General features: G+C 37.6%; 1 protein-coding gene across 2 annotated transcripts; it reads left to right on the plus strand.

Moving 5' to 3' along the window:
• Positions 1-351: 351 nt before the first annotated feature.
• Positions 352-17,665, plus strand: DEK (DEK proto-oncogene). Of its 2 annotated transcripts, none has more exons than XM_053932389.1 (11): positions 352-525; positions 2,220-2,369; positions 4,060-4,161; positions 4,665-4,774; positions 6,578-6,672; positions 8,123-8,243; positions 9,299-9,481; positions 11,289-11,421; positions 13,706-13,854; positions 15,110-15,178; positions 16,143-17,665. In XM_053932389.1, the coding sequence occupies exons 2-11, from the start codon at positions 2,231-2,233 to the stop codon at positions 16,152-16,154; spliced, it is 1,113 nt and encodes a 370-aa protein (XP_053788364.1). In that variant the 5' UTR covers positions 352-525; positions 2,220-2,230; the 3' UTR covers positions 16,155-17,665. The 2 variants fall into 2 exon arrangements, with proteins under 2 accessions (XP_053788364.1, XP_053788432.1); XM_053932457.1 differs by lacking the exon at positions 352-525 and adding an exon at positions 715-951.
• The last annotated feature ends 473 nt before the right edge of the window (positions 17,666-18,138 follow it).

Here is an 18,138-nt window from a genome sequence, read left to right on the forward strand (position 1 = left end):
AAGCAAAGTCTGGGGAGCATATATTAATCACCGCCCAATTTAGGCAGGATAAGTGGTGTGGATTCCTTATTTTAAAGCTTTTTTGTTTTTAAGCCACCTTAGTTAAAGACAGTGCCAGTTTTAAAAGGGAAAACGCAACGTCGCGCCGCTCACACCCCCCGCCCCCTCTCCTCAGGGGGAGCGCGCGCCCGCCGCAGCGCGCGGCCTGACGTCACTGCGGGCGGGCGGGCGTGACGCGCACCCTCCCCGCGCCGGCGGGGCCGCGGGCGCTGATTGGCCGCCGCCTTCCCGCTTCCTCCTCGCCGCCCGAGAACCCGCCATTTTGAAAACCTTGTTGATTCCGGGAGGGAGGGAAGAGGGAGAAGGAGAGGGAAAGGGCAAGAGTTGTTGCTGGCTGTAGGACTGCGCCGCGGCGAGGCGCGTGTGTGTCGCTGCGCCCGGACCCGGCTCGTCCAGCAGTAACTGCCGCCTTCAGCTGCTGCCGCCGCCGCCGCGCCTGAGGAGGGAGCCGGGGCTCGTGCTGAGGTGGGTCCTGCCGCCATGGCCGTAACGGCGCTCGAGAGCGGTCCCGCCTCGCCGCGCCCGGGCCGAGCGGGGACGGACTGTGACGAGGAGAAATGAAACGCGGTCGCCGTGCCGCCGAGCTCCCGTCCCGCCCCCGGGGACGCGCCGTGTGCGAGGCGCTTGTCACCGGGGCCGCCTCCCTCCCGGCCCCTGCCCGACGTGTTTCCTGGGTGCTCCGGTGTCCTGCGGCGGGAGCCGAGGGAGGGGTTGGAGCGATCCCGCGCCCGGCTGGAGCGGGGAGGCGATGGCGCCTTAGCCGCCGGCGCCACCGGGCGCTACACGTCGCCGTCGATTTGCCCCAGCATCCAGCTTACAAATCGGGAAGGAGGGATAGGTGGAAAATCCCCGTGTGAAAAGCCCCAGCCGAGGGCGGGAGACCCTCTCCCGGTAAGGGTGGATCCCCAGAACCCTTTTGCTCTAAGCAAAATGTCGTCCCGAGCCCAGGTGGTGGAAAGCTAAGAAGCCTCTAACTTTCCTTTCCCACTTCTGTTTCCATTGAAAGGGGAAAGAAAGACAGCTTGTAAGTGCTGCTCTTGCTTTTACTCATGCCTTCAAGTAAAAGTGAGTAGTTGCCGTGAAAATGCCAGATTACTTACTACAAATGAAATATTGGTAGTAATACCCTGAAGGATGTATTTTTCCCTGGTGATTTAGCCAGGACACTTTACTTTTCCCCGTACTATTGGTAATAAATATTACCTCATGCTTTCTGTCATTTGGAACACGACTGATCTCTGGCACCTACTAATGCTGCACATAAAAAGCAGATTTAAATGTTACTTTTTGTACCTGATTACTTGCAGATAATACTGGCTTTAGTATTACAAAAATAAAATTGTTAATTGTGTGAAATTCTGTTCCAGATCTAAACGGTGAAAATTTTTGAAAGAATTTTTTTTAAAATGAAACATATAGTTATCTTGCTCTATTGGATAGATATTTTTCTGTTAGTAGGAAAATGGTACATGTATAACTAAGATATTTTCGTTTTAAAGCTTACATATAGGCCACTTCAGATGTTAAGAAAAGACTCTTAAATATGCTGAGTATGAAGCATTTATTCTTTTTTGTTGTAGATCTGCAAATTAGAACCAGGAAGTATTTTCATGCCTAAAGATGCAGCATCTGTCTAGGTTATGAAAGCAGTGTTAATTCTTTCCTGAATTGTTTGTAACTTTTTTTTTTTAATGTTTCTTTTCCCATTTCCCATCTAAATAAGTAACTTGTTTAAGTTACTAGGAAACTTGTATGCATAGTTAACCGTGATCAAGAATAAGTATTAAGTTTATCGCAGGGTGCAGTAAAATAGTGATATCTTAAAACACTGCAGTTTTTAATAGATAACAGTATCAGCTGCTTTGAGTGGGTGCTTCCGAATGCTTCACAAAAGCAGCTTGAAGACTTGTGTGTGAATAGAATTTATAACCTCTTAGAGTATTCTTAACCAGACTAATTGCAGAATGGATGGCAACTTCTTCTGAAAAGTTGTGTGTATTGTGTGTATGCCAAACACCTTAGTGATTAGAGAATGTGAACAATCACAGTACCAGCACGCTGCTTCTGCTGCACAAAGAGATAATTTTTGAAAGCAAGATTTCCCTGATTTTTATGGATGTTGTTCTGTTGATGATGGTTTCCCCTGATTCTTTCCACAGAAGCATACACCATGTCTTCTGTTGATTCATCAAAAGAAGATACAATGTTGTCAGAAAAAACAGATGAGAAACAACCTGAAACTGAAAACAAAGCTGAGGAAAGTGATGAAGATGAAGAAGAGGAAGAGGAGGAAGAGGAAGAAGAAAAGGGTATTTTTTTCTCATTGAATAAGTTGTTCTTTAATGGATGCCAAGCTATTGAATGCAGTCTCCTGTGATTTTGGCTAATTGTATAATTATTGAGGAGATTCCATTATGCATCTGTCTCATGGGTCATAATAGCTTCCCAGTAGCCTATAACAGGCAGTGCTAAAAACAGTAGTGCTGATTTGTCTCAGAAAAGATTTAAGGAATTGCCAGCATCCTGGACTTCTGTACTAGGGCTTTTTTTTGTTGATGTATAAATTTTTCAATGATTATAGGGGGTAGTGTCCCTTATCAAATTGTTTTTTGCCAGTAACACTCTGAAGTGATCTGACGTTTGCAAAAGAGAAACTTTTAATTGTGCAGTAGTTTTGGAAGCAATATGGATGTCTTTGCTTAACTACAGTGAATTAATTTTCTGGGTATCCAAATGTAATTATATTGAGTCAGCGGAAATTCCTTTAGACTAATTTTGGTAATAAAAAATTGTGGCAATATGATAGGGTGAGCAAGCAAGGCAAGTTTTTTGTTGTGGCATGTAATTGAAGGTAGTCAAGGAGAACAAAACAAGATGAAGGAACTACTAAGCAAAAATGTTAATTTCTGTTGTGAAGTCTCCAGGCATATGTTTTCAAAAGCAAAGCATTCATGGAAATAGAGCTGTGATGTGGCACAGTGAAAACCAAGTCACTGATGCTCTTGGATCTTTGAAAGAGATGAAGGTTGTCTTTAAGGAAGGTAGTAGAAAGAAGATGGATTATGCCATTTGGAAAACAGCAGAGTAATTAGCATTGGATTTTCAGAAAAAAAATTATTTTTGCTCTGGTTTTGATTCTGTTCATACAGGTTTTGAAGCTGCTTTCAGATGTTAAAGCCAGGACAGCCCATCTGTTTAGCTCTAAGGATAGTGTTACTTGAGGTCAAGTATTTTAGTATTAAATGTTTAGGTGAAGCTTTAGGGGTTTCTTTCAGAGTGGTATCATTAAATGAGCAATGTGCAGGGTGTACATAAAACAATCTAAATGTATTCATTAGTAAGCAATACCAGAATTACTGGGAATAATATTGTTGTTGTATTCGTGACACTTATTATTGTGCCCTGCAGAATGCTTCTCTGTGAACCCTGGGATGTGCAGCACAGTCCCACTGCACTTGCGCTTCTGCCTCTTCTGCTGAAATGTGCAGTTTCTCCAGTCCAGTAGTGGGAAACAAATCTGTATGCAGGCATCCTGGACCCTGCTTTTGCCCATCTAGTGGTAGTATTCTTCAGAGTGCTGTGTGTGGAGCTGTGTGCATAGGGACTGCAGCATCCAAGGAAAATGTGTAAACAGGGTCAGTTTCATACCTGAAAAAGGCAGTGAAAGGAGAGAAGGATGGATTTCTGAAACATGTAGTCTTGCAGTCTCCATCATGGTAGTAACTTCCTAAAGTTGCTGTCAGGAAATGCCCAGTCTTGTCTTCAAGGTTACCTTGGATACAAGATTGTGGTGAAGGACTAGAGAGACTTCTAGTTATGTACGTGCAGCACCATAGAATCACATTGGCTTATTAGCCAAAGGTCTGAAAGTGTCATAGTACCTGATTATGTCATCATCCATTTTTGATTTGCTATTTTAAAGAGTCAGTGTTGTGTTGCCTGTCACTTAGTCATATCTGCAATGAAGAATATTGTGTTTAAGGAAGCTGTCTTTTGCAGAGAAGAGTCTCATCGTTGAAGGAAAGAGGGAGAAGAAGAAGGTTGACAGACTGACCATGCAAGTGTCCTCACTGCAGAAGGAGCCTTTTACAATTACACCAGGTAAGCTTGACTTCTCACATATGAATTGTGAGTGTTAGGAATGGTAATGAAAACTCTAAAAAGATGAAATTACTAATTTGTTGTAGGTGAGACCTAGTTTATAAGTCATGATCCTTTTTGAAATAATAAGGCTATTACATGAAAACCCTCTTTTATTCTGTAGCATCAGTTTATACTGTAAAAGTTACATGATATTTAAACTTACTTGGATTAGGATCTTTGGTACCTCACTACTACTAACAAAGGCAGGAGCAGCCAGAATACAAAGAAATGCCAAATCCTTGTACCCTTATCTAAGTAGTATCAAGTAAGGCAGGTAAAGAGCCTGTCAGGATGCCTGATAGGAAAAGGCCTGCTTAATGTTTGACCTATTATAATGTCTAATGCTGTTTTTAAGTAACTTATTTGCTTAAAAAAAAAAAAAAACAGTTGAAACTTTAAGTTATATACACATAGGTAAATATGAATGTGATGAAGAGCATAAATTATTTCAATTGTTTCAGGAAAAGGACAAAAACTCTGTGAAATTGAGAGGATACAGTTCTTTCTGAGTAAAAAGAAGACAGATGAACTTAGGAACCTGCACAAACTCCTCTACAACAGGCCAGGCACTGTAAGAATTTCAATCTTATATATCCATTAGTTCTCATGTATAGTGAAAATGTTTGTAGTGCAGTTTTTTACCCTTGCACATATTGATCTATTTAAGTGTTATTTATTACAAGCTACTTAGAAAATGAGTATTTGCAGGACCAGTTAAGTAAGCCTCCTCCTTTTAACTCCTATAAACTCTCTTCCTATAAAAATCCTGTGGTAGGATGTACTAAATCAAAAGTCTCTTGAATATAGATTTTTTTTTTTTAATGGGGTATGGTGGATTACCTTACAAGAATGAGTTGGAAATAATTTATGGTTCACGTACTAAAAGCTGCTGACATGCAGATGACAGTCAAAATACTCCATGTATTAATACATAGCTGTTTATCTACTATTTTTCTCATTGTTTGCACTAAGCAGTAGAAAGATAAAAATGATAAAAATCACTATGAAGATTTTATATATAACAATTTTCCTTAGACAATTAAAATATTATATTGTCCATTTTGTATTTAAGGATGACACTTATATTATAATGGCAAATCTTTCTTGCAGTGGTTTATGTATCACCAATTGTGCCTAAAATTTCAGAGTAAATGTGACTCATTTTCCTTGCTAATGGAGGCAAAGTGTGAAATTGAGGCAGATTAACATGTATTTCTATACATTTACTATAATTATTGATACTTTTTAAAATATCTTGGTGTATTTTGGAGAATTGAACAGCTAACACAGAAACCAGAAATTGAGTATTACTAGTACAGATGTGTGCTAGCTCTAATTCTCAGACCACTGCTTCCAATGCAGTGTTTGTTTAAATGGCAAAGAATGATCTGTACCCACAAGTATTGAGTAACAGAATATATCAGTATGGTTTCAGTCAAAACTCTATCTAATCATTTTTGGGAACTCAGAATGCTGTTTAATATAGTGAAGGTCAGATCTTGTCTTGTATGCATGTTCTTGTATGTGCTTTTAATTGTAATTAACACTTCTAGTAAAACATACCAGTATCACCTGCAAATTTTCTTAAGGTGCTGGACAAAGCTCTTGGGAAAAGGAGCTCAGCTTTGGTAAAATTATAAACTAGTGGAGAAACAAAATTTGTAGAAATACTGAAAGCTAGTTCAAATTATTCTTGATACTTATAAAGAACACAGAAGACAGAAAGATCTGGGGTTGCTTTTTACTTTTTTTTTTTTTGTGAAAGGAGATGAAGTGAAAACAAAACTTAAATACACTTGTGATCTTGATGGGAGCAATTTTCCCATTATAAGGGCTGTTGTAATGGAAGTTCAACCCAGATCGGACATCAGGTGTCATGGTAGAAGCTGTAGATTGGGTGCTATGTAAGCGCAAAAATTGGTCCTACTAATATGAGGTTCAAAAATATAGTCAGGGTTCTATATAAGACTTCAGAATAGCTAGTGAAGCAAATCTACTTCAGCAGATTATAGAGTAAAAAATAAAATTACCTATTTTGTAACAAATTACATGATACAAAGCATGCAACCAGCTTCATAATGTTGTAGTTTTGCAAACTTGTAAATCATCATGCAGTACATTCTAAATGAGCTTGAAATGGCAGGTGACTTTGTCTAGTAAGTTATTAAGAAGTTGAGCTTAATTCTTGTAATTTGTCTGTCATGAGATATGTAAAGGCATAATCCATGTAGGTTATAACTTCAAAGGTGTAGCTTTGTCAACAGAAAGCTAAATGCTAGAACAGATTTTTCTTGTATGAAAGGTTAACAAATGTTATTTGATTAAATCTTTTAAACTGCTTGCAATGAAAAGTAATCTGTGTGCTCTGTTCTAGGTTGCATCCCTAAAGAAGAATGTGGGTCAGTTCAGTGGGTTTCCATTTGAAAAAGGAAGTGACCAATATAAAAAGAAGGAAGAAATGTTAAAAAAGTAATGATCTCTTGATAGTTAACATGGCTTGATTCATGCTATGCACTCTATTTTTTCTTTTTTTTCTTCCACAATTTTACTTCAGATTAAATTTAAACTATAAGCCAGGTGGCTGTTTAGTAGAACTCTACATTTTTTTTCCGAGTTCATTTTAATCACACAAACTGGTCTCTTTAGACAGCTTAAAATGTATTAAGAGTTATATTGTGAACATTTTACTCACAATTCCTGCATTCCTGACTTTAACTATTGCATACTAACTAGTAGATTCTTCTGCCAAGTAAGAGGAAAGCTTTATTTCCCTGGGGCAAGCATAGTGTTGTGAAAACACAGTTGTACTTCATTCGTGGTGCAAGCCTGCATCCTTCTATGCCTCAAAACCTTCCTGCTTCAGAATCAAAGCCATTTCTGCTTATTATATATTAAACATACTAGAATTGCTGTAGCAACTAGTCTCAGAAATGTTTTTTTCTTTTTTACTGGCTCCCTTTGTAAATTGCTTTTGCATCAACAGGGGAAGCTGCTGCAGCTTAGTTTAGGCTGCACTGAAAGGGTTTAAAATGCCCTTGCATATTTGTGTAGCTAGTTCTAACAAGTGAAAGAACAACTAACACCTACACAATATATTCTAAAACTTGGGAGTTTTTTTAGTACCTGTTTGCTGATAGTGGGAAGGATTCCAGAATTTGGAATTTCCAAATTTTTCTTCTTCAGCTATGCAGTTTTCCAGGAGTATGGTTTGTCAAATATATGAGAATCTACAAGACAAACTCTTATCTCCCGATGGGAGTTTTGAACATTTCCCAAAGGTTTAATTGGCTAATTCCCCTTATCAAAAAAAAAAGGCTGCAAAATAAAGTAATTTTGCACAAATTTTTTCATATTTTCCATATAAAACAACTGCTAGCAGCAAGTATTCTGAAACCTTGTTGCTTTGGGTTGCATATGAAGTGCAGAGCCCTGTGTGCTTGCCTTACTGTGGTAGCTTCTGCTGCTGTTTGTAGCTTGTAGAAAACAAGCTGTTGATCAGTTTGTTAATTTGTTGTGCCTCTGTGGTTGATTTCTGCCCAGTCTTTATACTTGCATGTCATATTTTAACAGCATTGAACAAGATGAACGAAGGTCAAGAACTATTTTACAGAACCTTACTATTCCGGCTATAGATCATAAAGAATGTAATACTTTTTTTACTATGATTCCTTAACTTTTTTAACTATACTATTATACAGATATATAGATTTGGGAATTCTCTTTTATTTTGCTTTATGTAATATAGTGATGATTCTTTGCTTAACCATAGATAAGACTGGAAGTGTAGTTGACTGTGTATATATATTGTCAGGTGGCAGACACAAACCGGACAGCAGCTTCTAGCAGTCAAATGTTGACTATTTAGTATGTGATACTGAATCTCTTTTTTTCTTTTCTTTTTTTTTTTTTTCCCCTACAGATTTAGAAACGCAATGTTGAAAAGTATCTGTGAAGTTCTTGACTTGGAAAGATCAGGAGTTAATAGTGAGCTTGTAACCAGAATATTAAACTTCCTTATGCATCCAAAATCTTCGGGCAAGGTGAGATACAGGTTGTTATGCTTGCTTTTATAGCTCTGTTCTGATGGAAAATGCATCTGTTCTCTATTGCTCATTGTTTGCTTGTTTCCAGTGATAATACAATTTCTGTTCTAACTTACTGAAGTACGAATGACTTCTTGAAAGAAAGTAGTTCTACTACTGCAGGCATCCATAATGGGGTGAAGGCTTAAATAGAAATTCTGTTTACATGTGGGTGTACCCATTACACACTGTTAGTGCACATAGGTGTGAGTTCAACACATGGAGCTAAATACAATATCCATTCCCAAATACCAGTTAGCCTCTGCTTTGTGGGTGGAGGAGAATAGATACATGAAAGGACAGGAAAATCAAGTGTCAGATGTTACTTGTGTTTGCTGTATTTGGCAAATGTATGTTATCACATTTGGACATCACCAAATGGAATTTGTTGCAGGATACAAGACCAGTGCACTAGATTCAGAGTGCCACTGCTAAGACTGCTAAACTCTGTTGTTAATCTTCTTGGACTTTCAGTTTTTAATCTAAGAGTAATACTAAAATAGTTGCACTGATGCTCAGGAAACTAAATCTATTCCCAGCAAACACTGGGAAGTGATGTCAATAAGGGGCTGGCATGCTGCTTTAGGGACACAGGTACTGAGTTACTGCAAAACGCAGGTTTGCATAAGAATTCTTGCCTTTAAGTTTTCTGAGTTGTCAGCTGACTTGTTACCAAAGGAAAAGGCTTGTTTTATGGATTGGTAGGTAAAAGAACAACCTAGAACTTTTCTTGTTTCCCTTCCCTAATACCCAGTCTTTGAAGATTTGTTTGCTTATAAGGAAGGTGTGCACTTAGCTTAGAACTGAAATTTCGTTTTGCTCAACTCTGTCTCAATAGTGAGTATTTGCTTGCTGCAAAATATTATGACTTAAATGTACATAAAATAGTCCTGGGTTGTGTTAAGACACCTGTATATTTGTTTACTATTCTTTCATGTAATTGGAAAGAATTTATCTTTTTTAAATTAACTTTTGTATTCCTACTTGGATTACACACGTCTCTTGTTTCTCAGCCGTTGCCGAAGTCCAAAAAACCGCAAAGCAAAGGTGGCAAAAAAGAGCGCACTAGCTCTGGAACAACAAGAAAAGCAAAACGTACCAAGTACCCAGAGATCTTGTCAGATGAATCCAGTAGTGAAGAAGATGAAAAAAAGGAAAAGGATGAGTCTTCGGAAGATAAAGAAAGTGAAGATGAGGTAATGAGTTGTTTTCTTTGTTTTTCAACATTATGTCATTGCTATCAATTGGTAACTCTTGGAACACAGAGTTGGGGAGTAAATGATGTTTAACTGAAAGAAAAGGGAACACATCTGCAATTTATAAGAGGTTTTTTTAAATTCTTAGTGTGTTGAATTTAGAGAATCATTTAGATAAAAGGCAAAAGTTCTGATTCTTGGGTGTATGTATGCAACTTATAAAACCATTTGCTATGTGTCATTTTGGGGCAGCCAGGATTGCTAATGTAATTGATTGTATTTCTTATATCATCTTGTGATGACTTCATTGTAATTTCATAATGCAGTGTTTGATTTGATACCTAGGACTTAACTTTGAATTCGGTAGGAGTCACTGACCTACCTGACTGCATTGGTGTGGGATCTTGTTTCCATATTCCTCCTGGGTTTTATATCTTAAACTCTCTCTTCAGGTTTTATGTCTTAAAGTAAGCAACAGCCTTAGAAGGATCCCTGCAATCTCTGAAGTGTCTTCATCTCATTGTATTTTGTGTTTTCTTTGAAAGTTTTTGCATACTAGGCAAGAAGCATCTAATCATGGAATGGTTTGGGTTGGAAGAAATCTTTTAAAGGTCATCTAGTCCAATCCTCCTGCAGTAAGCAAAGATATCAGCTGAATCAGGTTGCCTCATTCAACCTAGCCTGGAATGTTTCCAAGAATGGGCATTCACTGCCTCTCTGGGCAACCTATTTCAGTGTTTCACCACCCTTATTGTAAAATAAATTCTTCCACATTTGTCCTCTAAATCAACCCTTCTTCAGTTTAGGACCCTTAACACCTTATCAGACTCCTGCAACAAAGTGCAATTAGTCAAATTGCTGGTGCCCAAGAAAGTTCTTTATGGAAGCTATGGAACCCTTGTCTATAATATAAGGCCACTGTTTACTTGGGTTAGGTTCTGTCTGTTGAAATGGATGTGTGACAGGGTGTTAGGTTAATAGCCTGAGCTATAGGAAATTGTAGCAATCTTTAGTTGAAAGGCAATTAATGTAACTTAACGGTTTGTTTTGTTGGGATCATTTTGTTAGGTGTTGGGTTTAATGTAAAAAGGTGGTTCAAGGAAATTTTTATGCCTCAGTGAAGCAATGTTAATGCTTCTGTGCCTTTTTCTTTATTTAAAAACGGCAAATTGAAAGAGGGCTGAAATATTAAAAGTTGACATATGTGTTAATTTTTTTAGGAAAACAGGCTTCCTACTGTGAGGAGAGGAATATCTGTTTCAGAGGCAGTTGTTGTCATATTTCTAAGAACTCCCTTATTTAAAAAAAAAAAAAAAAACAACAAAAAAACCAACAAAACTCTAAAACCCTCCAAACAAACAAAAAGGTCTAACAGTAAACTCCATTGATGTAACTGGGTAATCTTTGTCTTCTCTCAAAAGGTAGGAGTTAGGTATGTCTACAATGGCTGAGTGGACTGAAGTCCTCAAAAACTGAAGTTTAGGTGCATGGAATAAAAGCATAATTATTCCAAAATACTGGTTTGTCAAATTAGTTTGAAAATAGGACCTCATGAGATGGAAAATGTCTGTACAGCTTTAAGATTGCAGCATTTTTTAAGAGTTAGGTTTGTGACACCTTTTGATATACTAGAGTTAGAAGGATGTAGGCAGTGTATCTGTTTTGCTGCACTAGCTCTGTTGGAAACTTAGGCATGGAGTGGCTGGAGTAAATTGTCCTCAGAGTGGAAAATTTTCCTTTATGGAAAAGAGGTATGGATTGTTGCAGTAATACCCGTTACTTTAATTTTCTGATTTTCTTTTTGTAGCCCCCAAGAAAAGTAGCAAAAAGAGAAAGAACTAAAAAGATGACTTCTAAAACCAAGAAAGCTGTGAAGGGTGCAAATGTCAAGAAGGCAGACAGCAGCACTACTAAGAAAAACCAGAACAGTTCTAGAAAAGGTAAATGCTTTTAAGTCTTTCATCATACATTGCCCTGTAGCTTAACTGGCATGCTTATTAGAAAGCAAGCTTTTGCACCTTATTGTGAAAGAAAATGGAATTTGGTAAATTGTTGGTTTGCTACTTGATGTTTCTTTTCTTGAAACAATATTTAATAAAAAAAGCTGTTGGTTTGGATAGATTTCATATATTTCCTGCTGTGTGCATGTATAGATTTTATTTGCATATAAACTGAAAGTATCAGCCACATTCTCCATTTTGCTGGAAGAACCATTGGTAAAGTTCTGTTTGGGCCTCTACAGTGGCTTTATGCAAATCTTGCAATTGATCCAGTGGTGTGTATCCCATGTGTGTGTCTTTGGTTCAGCAGCTTGATACGGGTTTTTTTTAACATGGATACGGTTCCTCCATGCATCCTTTTGCAGTTAGTTTTCTCATATCTCATGGTGTGCATAAAGGATATACAGACATTGAGTTTCTTAATAACTCTGTAAAGATTGCAGTAGTGAGGGTGGGGACGGGGTTGTCTTCCCAAGCACATTTGCCGAAAAGGGCCTTGGCAGGGGCAGAAGGTTCTTGCAGGCAGCTCACGGAGGCTATTCAGCAATGGGCACTCCTGATAAAGAGCACTGACAGCACTTGGGGCTCTTGCAGCAAGTGTGGGGCCAGTGGCTCAGGGAAGTGACTTGGCACCCTGTTCAGCACCTGTGAGCTGGCCTTGGCAGCAGGGTCCAGCTGTGGGCTCCCTGGGGCAAGGCAAGCATGGACATCATGGAGCAAGTCCAGTGGAAGGGCACCTCCACTGGTGAGGGGGCTGGAGCACAGGGTCGAGGAGGGAAGGCAGAGAGAGCTGGCCCCGTTCAGCCTGCAGAAGAGACGGATGAAGGGGGATCATCTTGCAGTCTGCAACTCCCAAATGGGAGAGTATGGGGAATGCAGGGTCAGGCTCTGCTTGGAGGTGCACAGGGAGAGGATCGGAGGCAACAGGCACAAGTTGTCACCAGGGACACTGCAGTTATTTGTTAGGGGAAGAAACTTCACCATGTGGGTGGACACAGAAATGCGGCGTGGAGGAGTAGTGGAATCCTCATTGCTGGAGATGTTTGGACATCAGCTTGGTAGGGGCCCAAGTACCCAGCTCCATGTTGGCCCTGTTCCAAGTCGCAGCTTTGGTACCAGATGATCTCCAGAGGTCCTTTCCCACCCTAAATTTCTCTGGCACTCTGCGATAGCAGCCATGTCTCACAATTGTAGTCTGAGTTACTAATGCTGTTTATATCCATGCTGAAAAAATACTTCCTTTAATGCTGACACTGGCATACGCATGCTACAGAACAAGCATCAGGTCAGATTAGTTACCCTTCTTGTCAGTGCTTTGCTAAAAGGTGCAGGTAAATTCTTGGGCATAGAATTATGCTAAATTTTTTTCATAGCCTTATTTCTCAGCAATGTAACTGAACTCAGTGTATTTTCAGTTTGATTTCTAAATGTGGCTGTGTTGTGTGTACACCTTATTTTGTCATCAGCATATGCATGTACACACAAATGTTATATATGTGTTTTTCCTTTAAGTTATGTAATATATTTGTAATTTCTTATTTACCCCTCCTGCATTTCTGTTTTCAGTTTATGTTTGCTGTGCAAAAAATCAAAATGTTAAGTAAGTCATTCTGTAAGGTCATTATCTAGTTGGTTTGGCATCTGCTCTGAATTTTTTCTTGTTGGCAGTAGAGGAACTGAGTGGAGGTTGGAATCATTCAGTCTAATTCATTTTCTGCTGGAAAAGATTGTAGGAGTGTCCTGTGCCCCTTCACTTAACTTTGTTTACAAAATTCTCCCTATTTGTCCTCTTCTCATGGTGCTTCCTGATAGTAAGTTTTCAAAATTACAAGAGCCTAGTGTGCGACACTGTTAGGGGAAAAAAAGAAATATAAACTCCTTTTTAAAGGAAATAATTACTTTTTATTTTCTTAGGGCCATAATACCTGAATTAGAATTGTTCTAATAAGTATTTTTCATTAGTTTGATAGATTTAATTAGTCCCTTACTTTTTATAGTTCTTGTTGATTTGTAAACTGATGGTTCATCAATAATTACACAAATTCATAAATAAATGTAGTACTGATTGCATTAGCTTTGTTTTTAAATGGATAGTTTAGCAAGATGTCTATTTTAAAGGAAAACATCTGGATTGGATGTTTGAAAGTTCTGATGGCTTCTATTTTTAAGGAAGAAACAGACAAACCGAAAACCTATTACAATCCAATTTGTTCTTCCTATTTAGAAAGCGAGTCTGAGGATAGTTCAGATGATGAACCTTTAATTAAAAAACTGAAGAAACCACCCACAGATGAAGAACTGAAGGAAACTGTCAAGAATTTGTTGGCCAATGCAAATTTGGAAGAGGTTACAATGAAACAAATCTGCAAGGAGGTAAGTACAATTTTGCAGTCTCTTTATAGGTAGTAGATTGTTTGTGAACTGACTTTTATCATCCTATCAGAAATGGAGGCTTGTACTCTGTTGTTCAGAAACTAAATAGTTTTGCATTGGTTTATTTACTTACTGATAGCTATAACAGAGAGAGATTTAGTCTTTAGATATGCAACACTGGTATCAGCATTGAAAGGGAAATACTAAAACTAGCTACCTGGAAAGTAGTAGTATTACCTCCAAACCAAGTGCCATGTGTGACAATGCAAATATCTGACATGTTTAGGCAGTGCAGCAGCTTTGCTGCTGTCCATAGGGGAGGGCTGTGTCCTGTGCTCTGTACATTTCTGCTGCTCACCTTGCACACTCTTTTTATGTTCTCTTTATAAGTCCATTCAGCTGTTTTCTATCAGCATCTATCAGTATAGTTCTCAGATGAGTTAGTGAGTTGAATCAATTCAGCAAGAAATCCAGTAATTGTCAGAACAGGTGGGAACCATGTGCCCAGAAAAGGGAAAGGTGGGGAAAAGTGACCAAAACACAAACAGTACAGTTACCTTTATATTTTCTGGTTAACTCACATGTTTGGTTTTCCTGGTAATTCCAAGTTGTCTTGAGAAAACTAAACAGAAGTTATGAGAAAACTGTATGTAACTTCTTTCATATTTATAATAATTCTGGAAGTCTGAGATTTGGTATGCTGAAATAAAATACTCTGAATTGATTGTCAGTATTGGCATCTGGTTTTTGTTTGATCCTCTCCCAAAGAGTAGTTGTACAATAACACTCAAATATGTTGACTCTTCAGTTAGTCTCTTGAAAGGATCACAGTTTTGCTTATTATCAAATACCAAGGCTTATTTATTTTTCATTAATTGTTTGGCTTCCTACACTAATGTAGGGCTATCTGACTACTTAAGAGAGCATTTAAAACAAAAATTGGAGAATTCTTACTTGTATGATATGGCAAGCCAAGCATTTCAGTTTGTTGATGTGAAAAATTATAGTAGCAGTTTAGTCAGTGACCAAACATAAAAGAGTACATGCGTTTAAATATTTATGTGGTCAAAATAAGGGCAGAAAAATAAGCTTGTGTCTTTCCCTAATTAACAGAGGGCATTTTGGCAGTTGTAGTACTAGAAGCACCAATGTCAGTTTTTGCCCTAATTTCACTTAAGCTTCTTCTACTCATACCATCTATTGAATGAAAGTAATTTGAGGTTTATGTTTTTGTTTTGCTTTTACTTTTCTTTAGGTATATGAAAAATATCCTAGTTATGATTTATCTGACAGAAAAGACTTCATTAAAAAAACAGTCAAAGAGGTAAATACTTTATCATTTAGAAAATACCCTGGGTTGGGGTGGGCATGGCATGGCAGCTTGGCATGGCATCCTCTTACACCAGTTTTAATAGCTTTTTGTAAAATACTGAAAGTTTAGTGCTCATCTAAACATAAACCTTTGGTGTTTGGTTAGGTTTTTTTTTCCCTTGTGTTTCCCTCTTTAAAAAAATAATTGCTTCAGATTATTTTCTTAGCATGCCACTACTACTCTTACACATTTCTTTGGTAAGCATAACTAGCATTAAGGTTATCATAGTTTTTAATTACTTGTACTCTGAAAGCTATGAATTTGCTTTAACTTGCAACCTTGGCTACAAGATGCACTTTAATTCAGGCACTGGCCACATACATTGATAGATAACAATGCATGAGGTTGTACAAGCTCAGCAGACTTGTCAGATAAGGCAAAAGAGAATAAAGATGGATAGCTTTTCTCTGTCCTGGTGGTAAAGTGTGGTAACTGGTGGTACAGTTATGATGATGTTGCCTTTGTGTTTGCTATGCTGAAGATCAGGCCTTACCTACTGTACTTAAGATAGAGCTTTGTAATTTATATAAAATAAAAAATCAGGTTTCATTACTTTTTCTTGCCCTGAAACTAAAAATGGAACCGTAGAAGTGAGGTTCATTTAGTGGAGTTAATAAAGTAAACTTCACTTTCTTGTGGCTTCACTCGGTGATGTTGATACGTGGCTATCTAGAATTGCTGTGTCTATGTCTTGTGCATAGACAAGCAAGATAGTGTCCTATCTTACTATCCACACTGATAGTCCCATGTCACTATCAGCAAAGGCATGAAAGAGCAATTTGGTTGCTCTAGGGATGTTTTCGGGTTTTGTGATAGCAAAAGGAGAGTGTATTTTCATGATTGTTTGATACAAAAGGAGAGGTTATATGTGATGGCATTGAGAAAAAGGAGAAAACTAATAGACTTCTCTTTTCAGTTGATTTCATGATCTGATTTGACTGTGGGACATGAAGAATCCTGGGTTTATGTTTCCATGGATTTGAAGATCTGATAGGCACCAGCAAAAGGAATGTGTCTTACCTTTGTGGTATTTAGTCAGAGCTAGTTCTGCTGATCTAATGTTAAGAGTGTTAATGTAAATTGCTTTGTGTGGTTTTTTTTGTTGTTAAACAGAACTGCATTTGATGCAGTTTTTAGTTGAACATACTTAAGTTTCATGCATGGCAATAAATGTTCCCTTTTTATAGTTTTGTACATTTTGAATTGCATTGTATAACTAGATTCATTAAAGCCATTGTAACTTTTTAGTGTGGATTACCAGCGTACAGGAGATTTAAAAATCTACTAAGATGAAAGCTGCTTATCTACACGTATACATGCAGAGACTGGAATATTGCAGTATTGGTTACAAAGATATTTTGAATACATATTAATTCTGAAAATAAGAAGAGTTAGTCACGTATTAATCTCTTTTATATTCTGATAAATTCTACAGATACAGAATTATTCTGAATCTAGATTACAGTCTTGCATGTGTAGGCACTGAAAGAGCTCTCACAGCATGGTAACTAATTGGCATATAGATGTTATTTTTGTACTTTCAAAAGGTTTTTTGTTGTGTATATAAAGTTATTTCAAATTTCTTTTGTGCAAATCAGTTTTTTAATCTTGGTATCTTTGAATTTATGACATGAAATGTCAGTGCTCAGCAGTGAGGCAGTACTAACAAGTGGTGTGCAGAAGTTTCATGAAAATGAGATGAGGTTTCATGATGTTTGTCTCATCTTACCTTGTACAAAAACTAAACTGTAGGTTTATACCTGTAATTTAACTTTATACAAAGACTACAGACATTGTTTCAATGTCTTGGATGTAGTGCATAAAATCCCTCCAAAGGCAATAGGAAAATTTCTAGCATCTCACAAGTGGGTATCCAAGATATACAGCTGGAGGCTTGATAGCTTTGGAAATCCACAGTAGGGCTTCTAAATCGGACAGCACCAATGTGAACATGTGTTTAGCCTCTCTTCCATGTGGGAAGACTTTTCTGAACCTGAGTTTCATTGCCTCAGCATGAACAATGGAACTTGTAAGCCTGCAGTCTTGAACTTTGGCTGGCAACTTTTAGGATCAAAGTGAACTCTGTGCATAAGTTTTGTTTAGGTTTTCTCCATACCCCTTGTTTCTAATATAGGACGTCCTACACTTAAAATCATGAAGCTAAGAGCTGCCAAAGTGTGGGCTGCCATTCACACTGTGAGCACAGAATCCTTCTGACTAGTATGGATGGAAAGACAAAGTGTATTTTTTTGAATTTTATTATTGTACAGTTGAGAAGTAAGGGTTCATAAATTATCTAAATTCCGAAAATGTTCAGCCAGTTAGACTGTTGATCTTACATATACACGTTTGAATTTCTTTGCGTGTAATCATTTATAATAAGGCTGAATGTAATGGGGATTTTTTGTATTCAATAAATGTGTTTCACAAAAATGTAAATCAGTTTTAATCTAACATTTGCTTACATCTATAGTAAAAAAAAAAAACCTATACAGGAACATTGTTGTATTTATCTCATCTGCTAGAAAATATTGGCTTCTCTACTTTAGAAGACACTATTGCTGAAATGTATGTCCTTGCACCAGGATTTTATATCTTTGTGAGGTTGATTTGTGTTTTGTTTTGATTTGTTTTGTAGGTTTTTGTCTCTGAACTGTCTTAGCAGAAAGAACACTTTTTAATTTGCAATTTAAAACGTCAAAAATTTCCAACTCAGTCTTAAGAGCAGAAAGTTACTTGTATTAAGTTTTGATGTTTTACAAATACTTGATCTGCCTTTTGATTTTTATGTAAATGTACCAGTTTTAATTATATGGGTCAGGAAGTGTTTTTAAAATTCACAACTCCAAAGTATAAATATTTTTAAATAATTTAAATTCTAATGAAAACTTAAAAAAGGATAGCATACTTCT

This window comes from Vidua chalybeata, chromosome 1 (assembly GCF_026979565.1).
Source record: "Vidua chalybeata isolate OUT-0048 chromosome 1, bVidCha1 merged haplotype, whole genome shotgun sequence".
NCBI classification, from domain to species: Eukaryota; Metazoa; Chordata; class Aves; order Passeriformes; family Viduidae; genus Vidua; species Vidua chalybeata.

What these genes read in the sequence shown, in the direction of transcription:
- DEK (XM_053932389.1), top strand. Translation starts at nt 2,231, where the DNA reads ATGTCTTCTGTTGATTCATCAAAAGAAGATACAATGTTGTCAGAAAAA. An exon ending in GCCTTTTACAATTACACCAG is followed by an intron (nt 4,162 to 4,664) that starts GTAAGCTTGACT and finishes CAATTGTTTCAG; the next exon opens with GAAAAGGACAAAAACTCTGT. An exon ending in ATAAAGAAAGTGAAGATGAG is followed by an intron (nt 9,482 to 11,288) that starts GTAATGAGTTGT and finishes TTCTTTTTGTAG; the next exon opens with CCCCCAAGAAAAGTAGCAAA.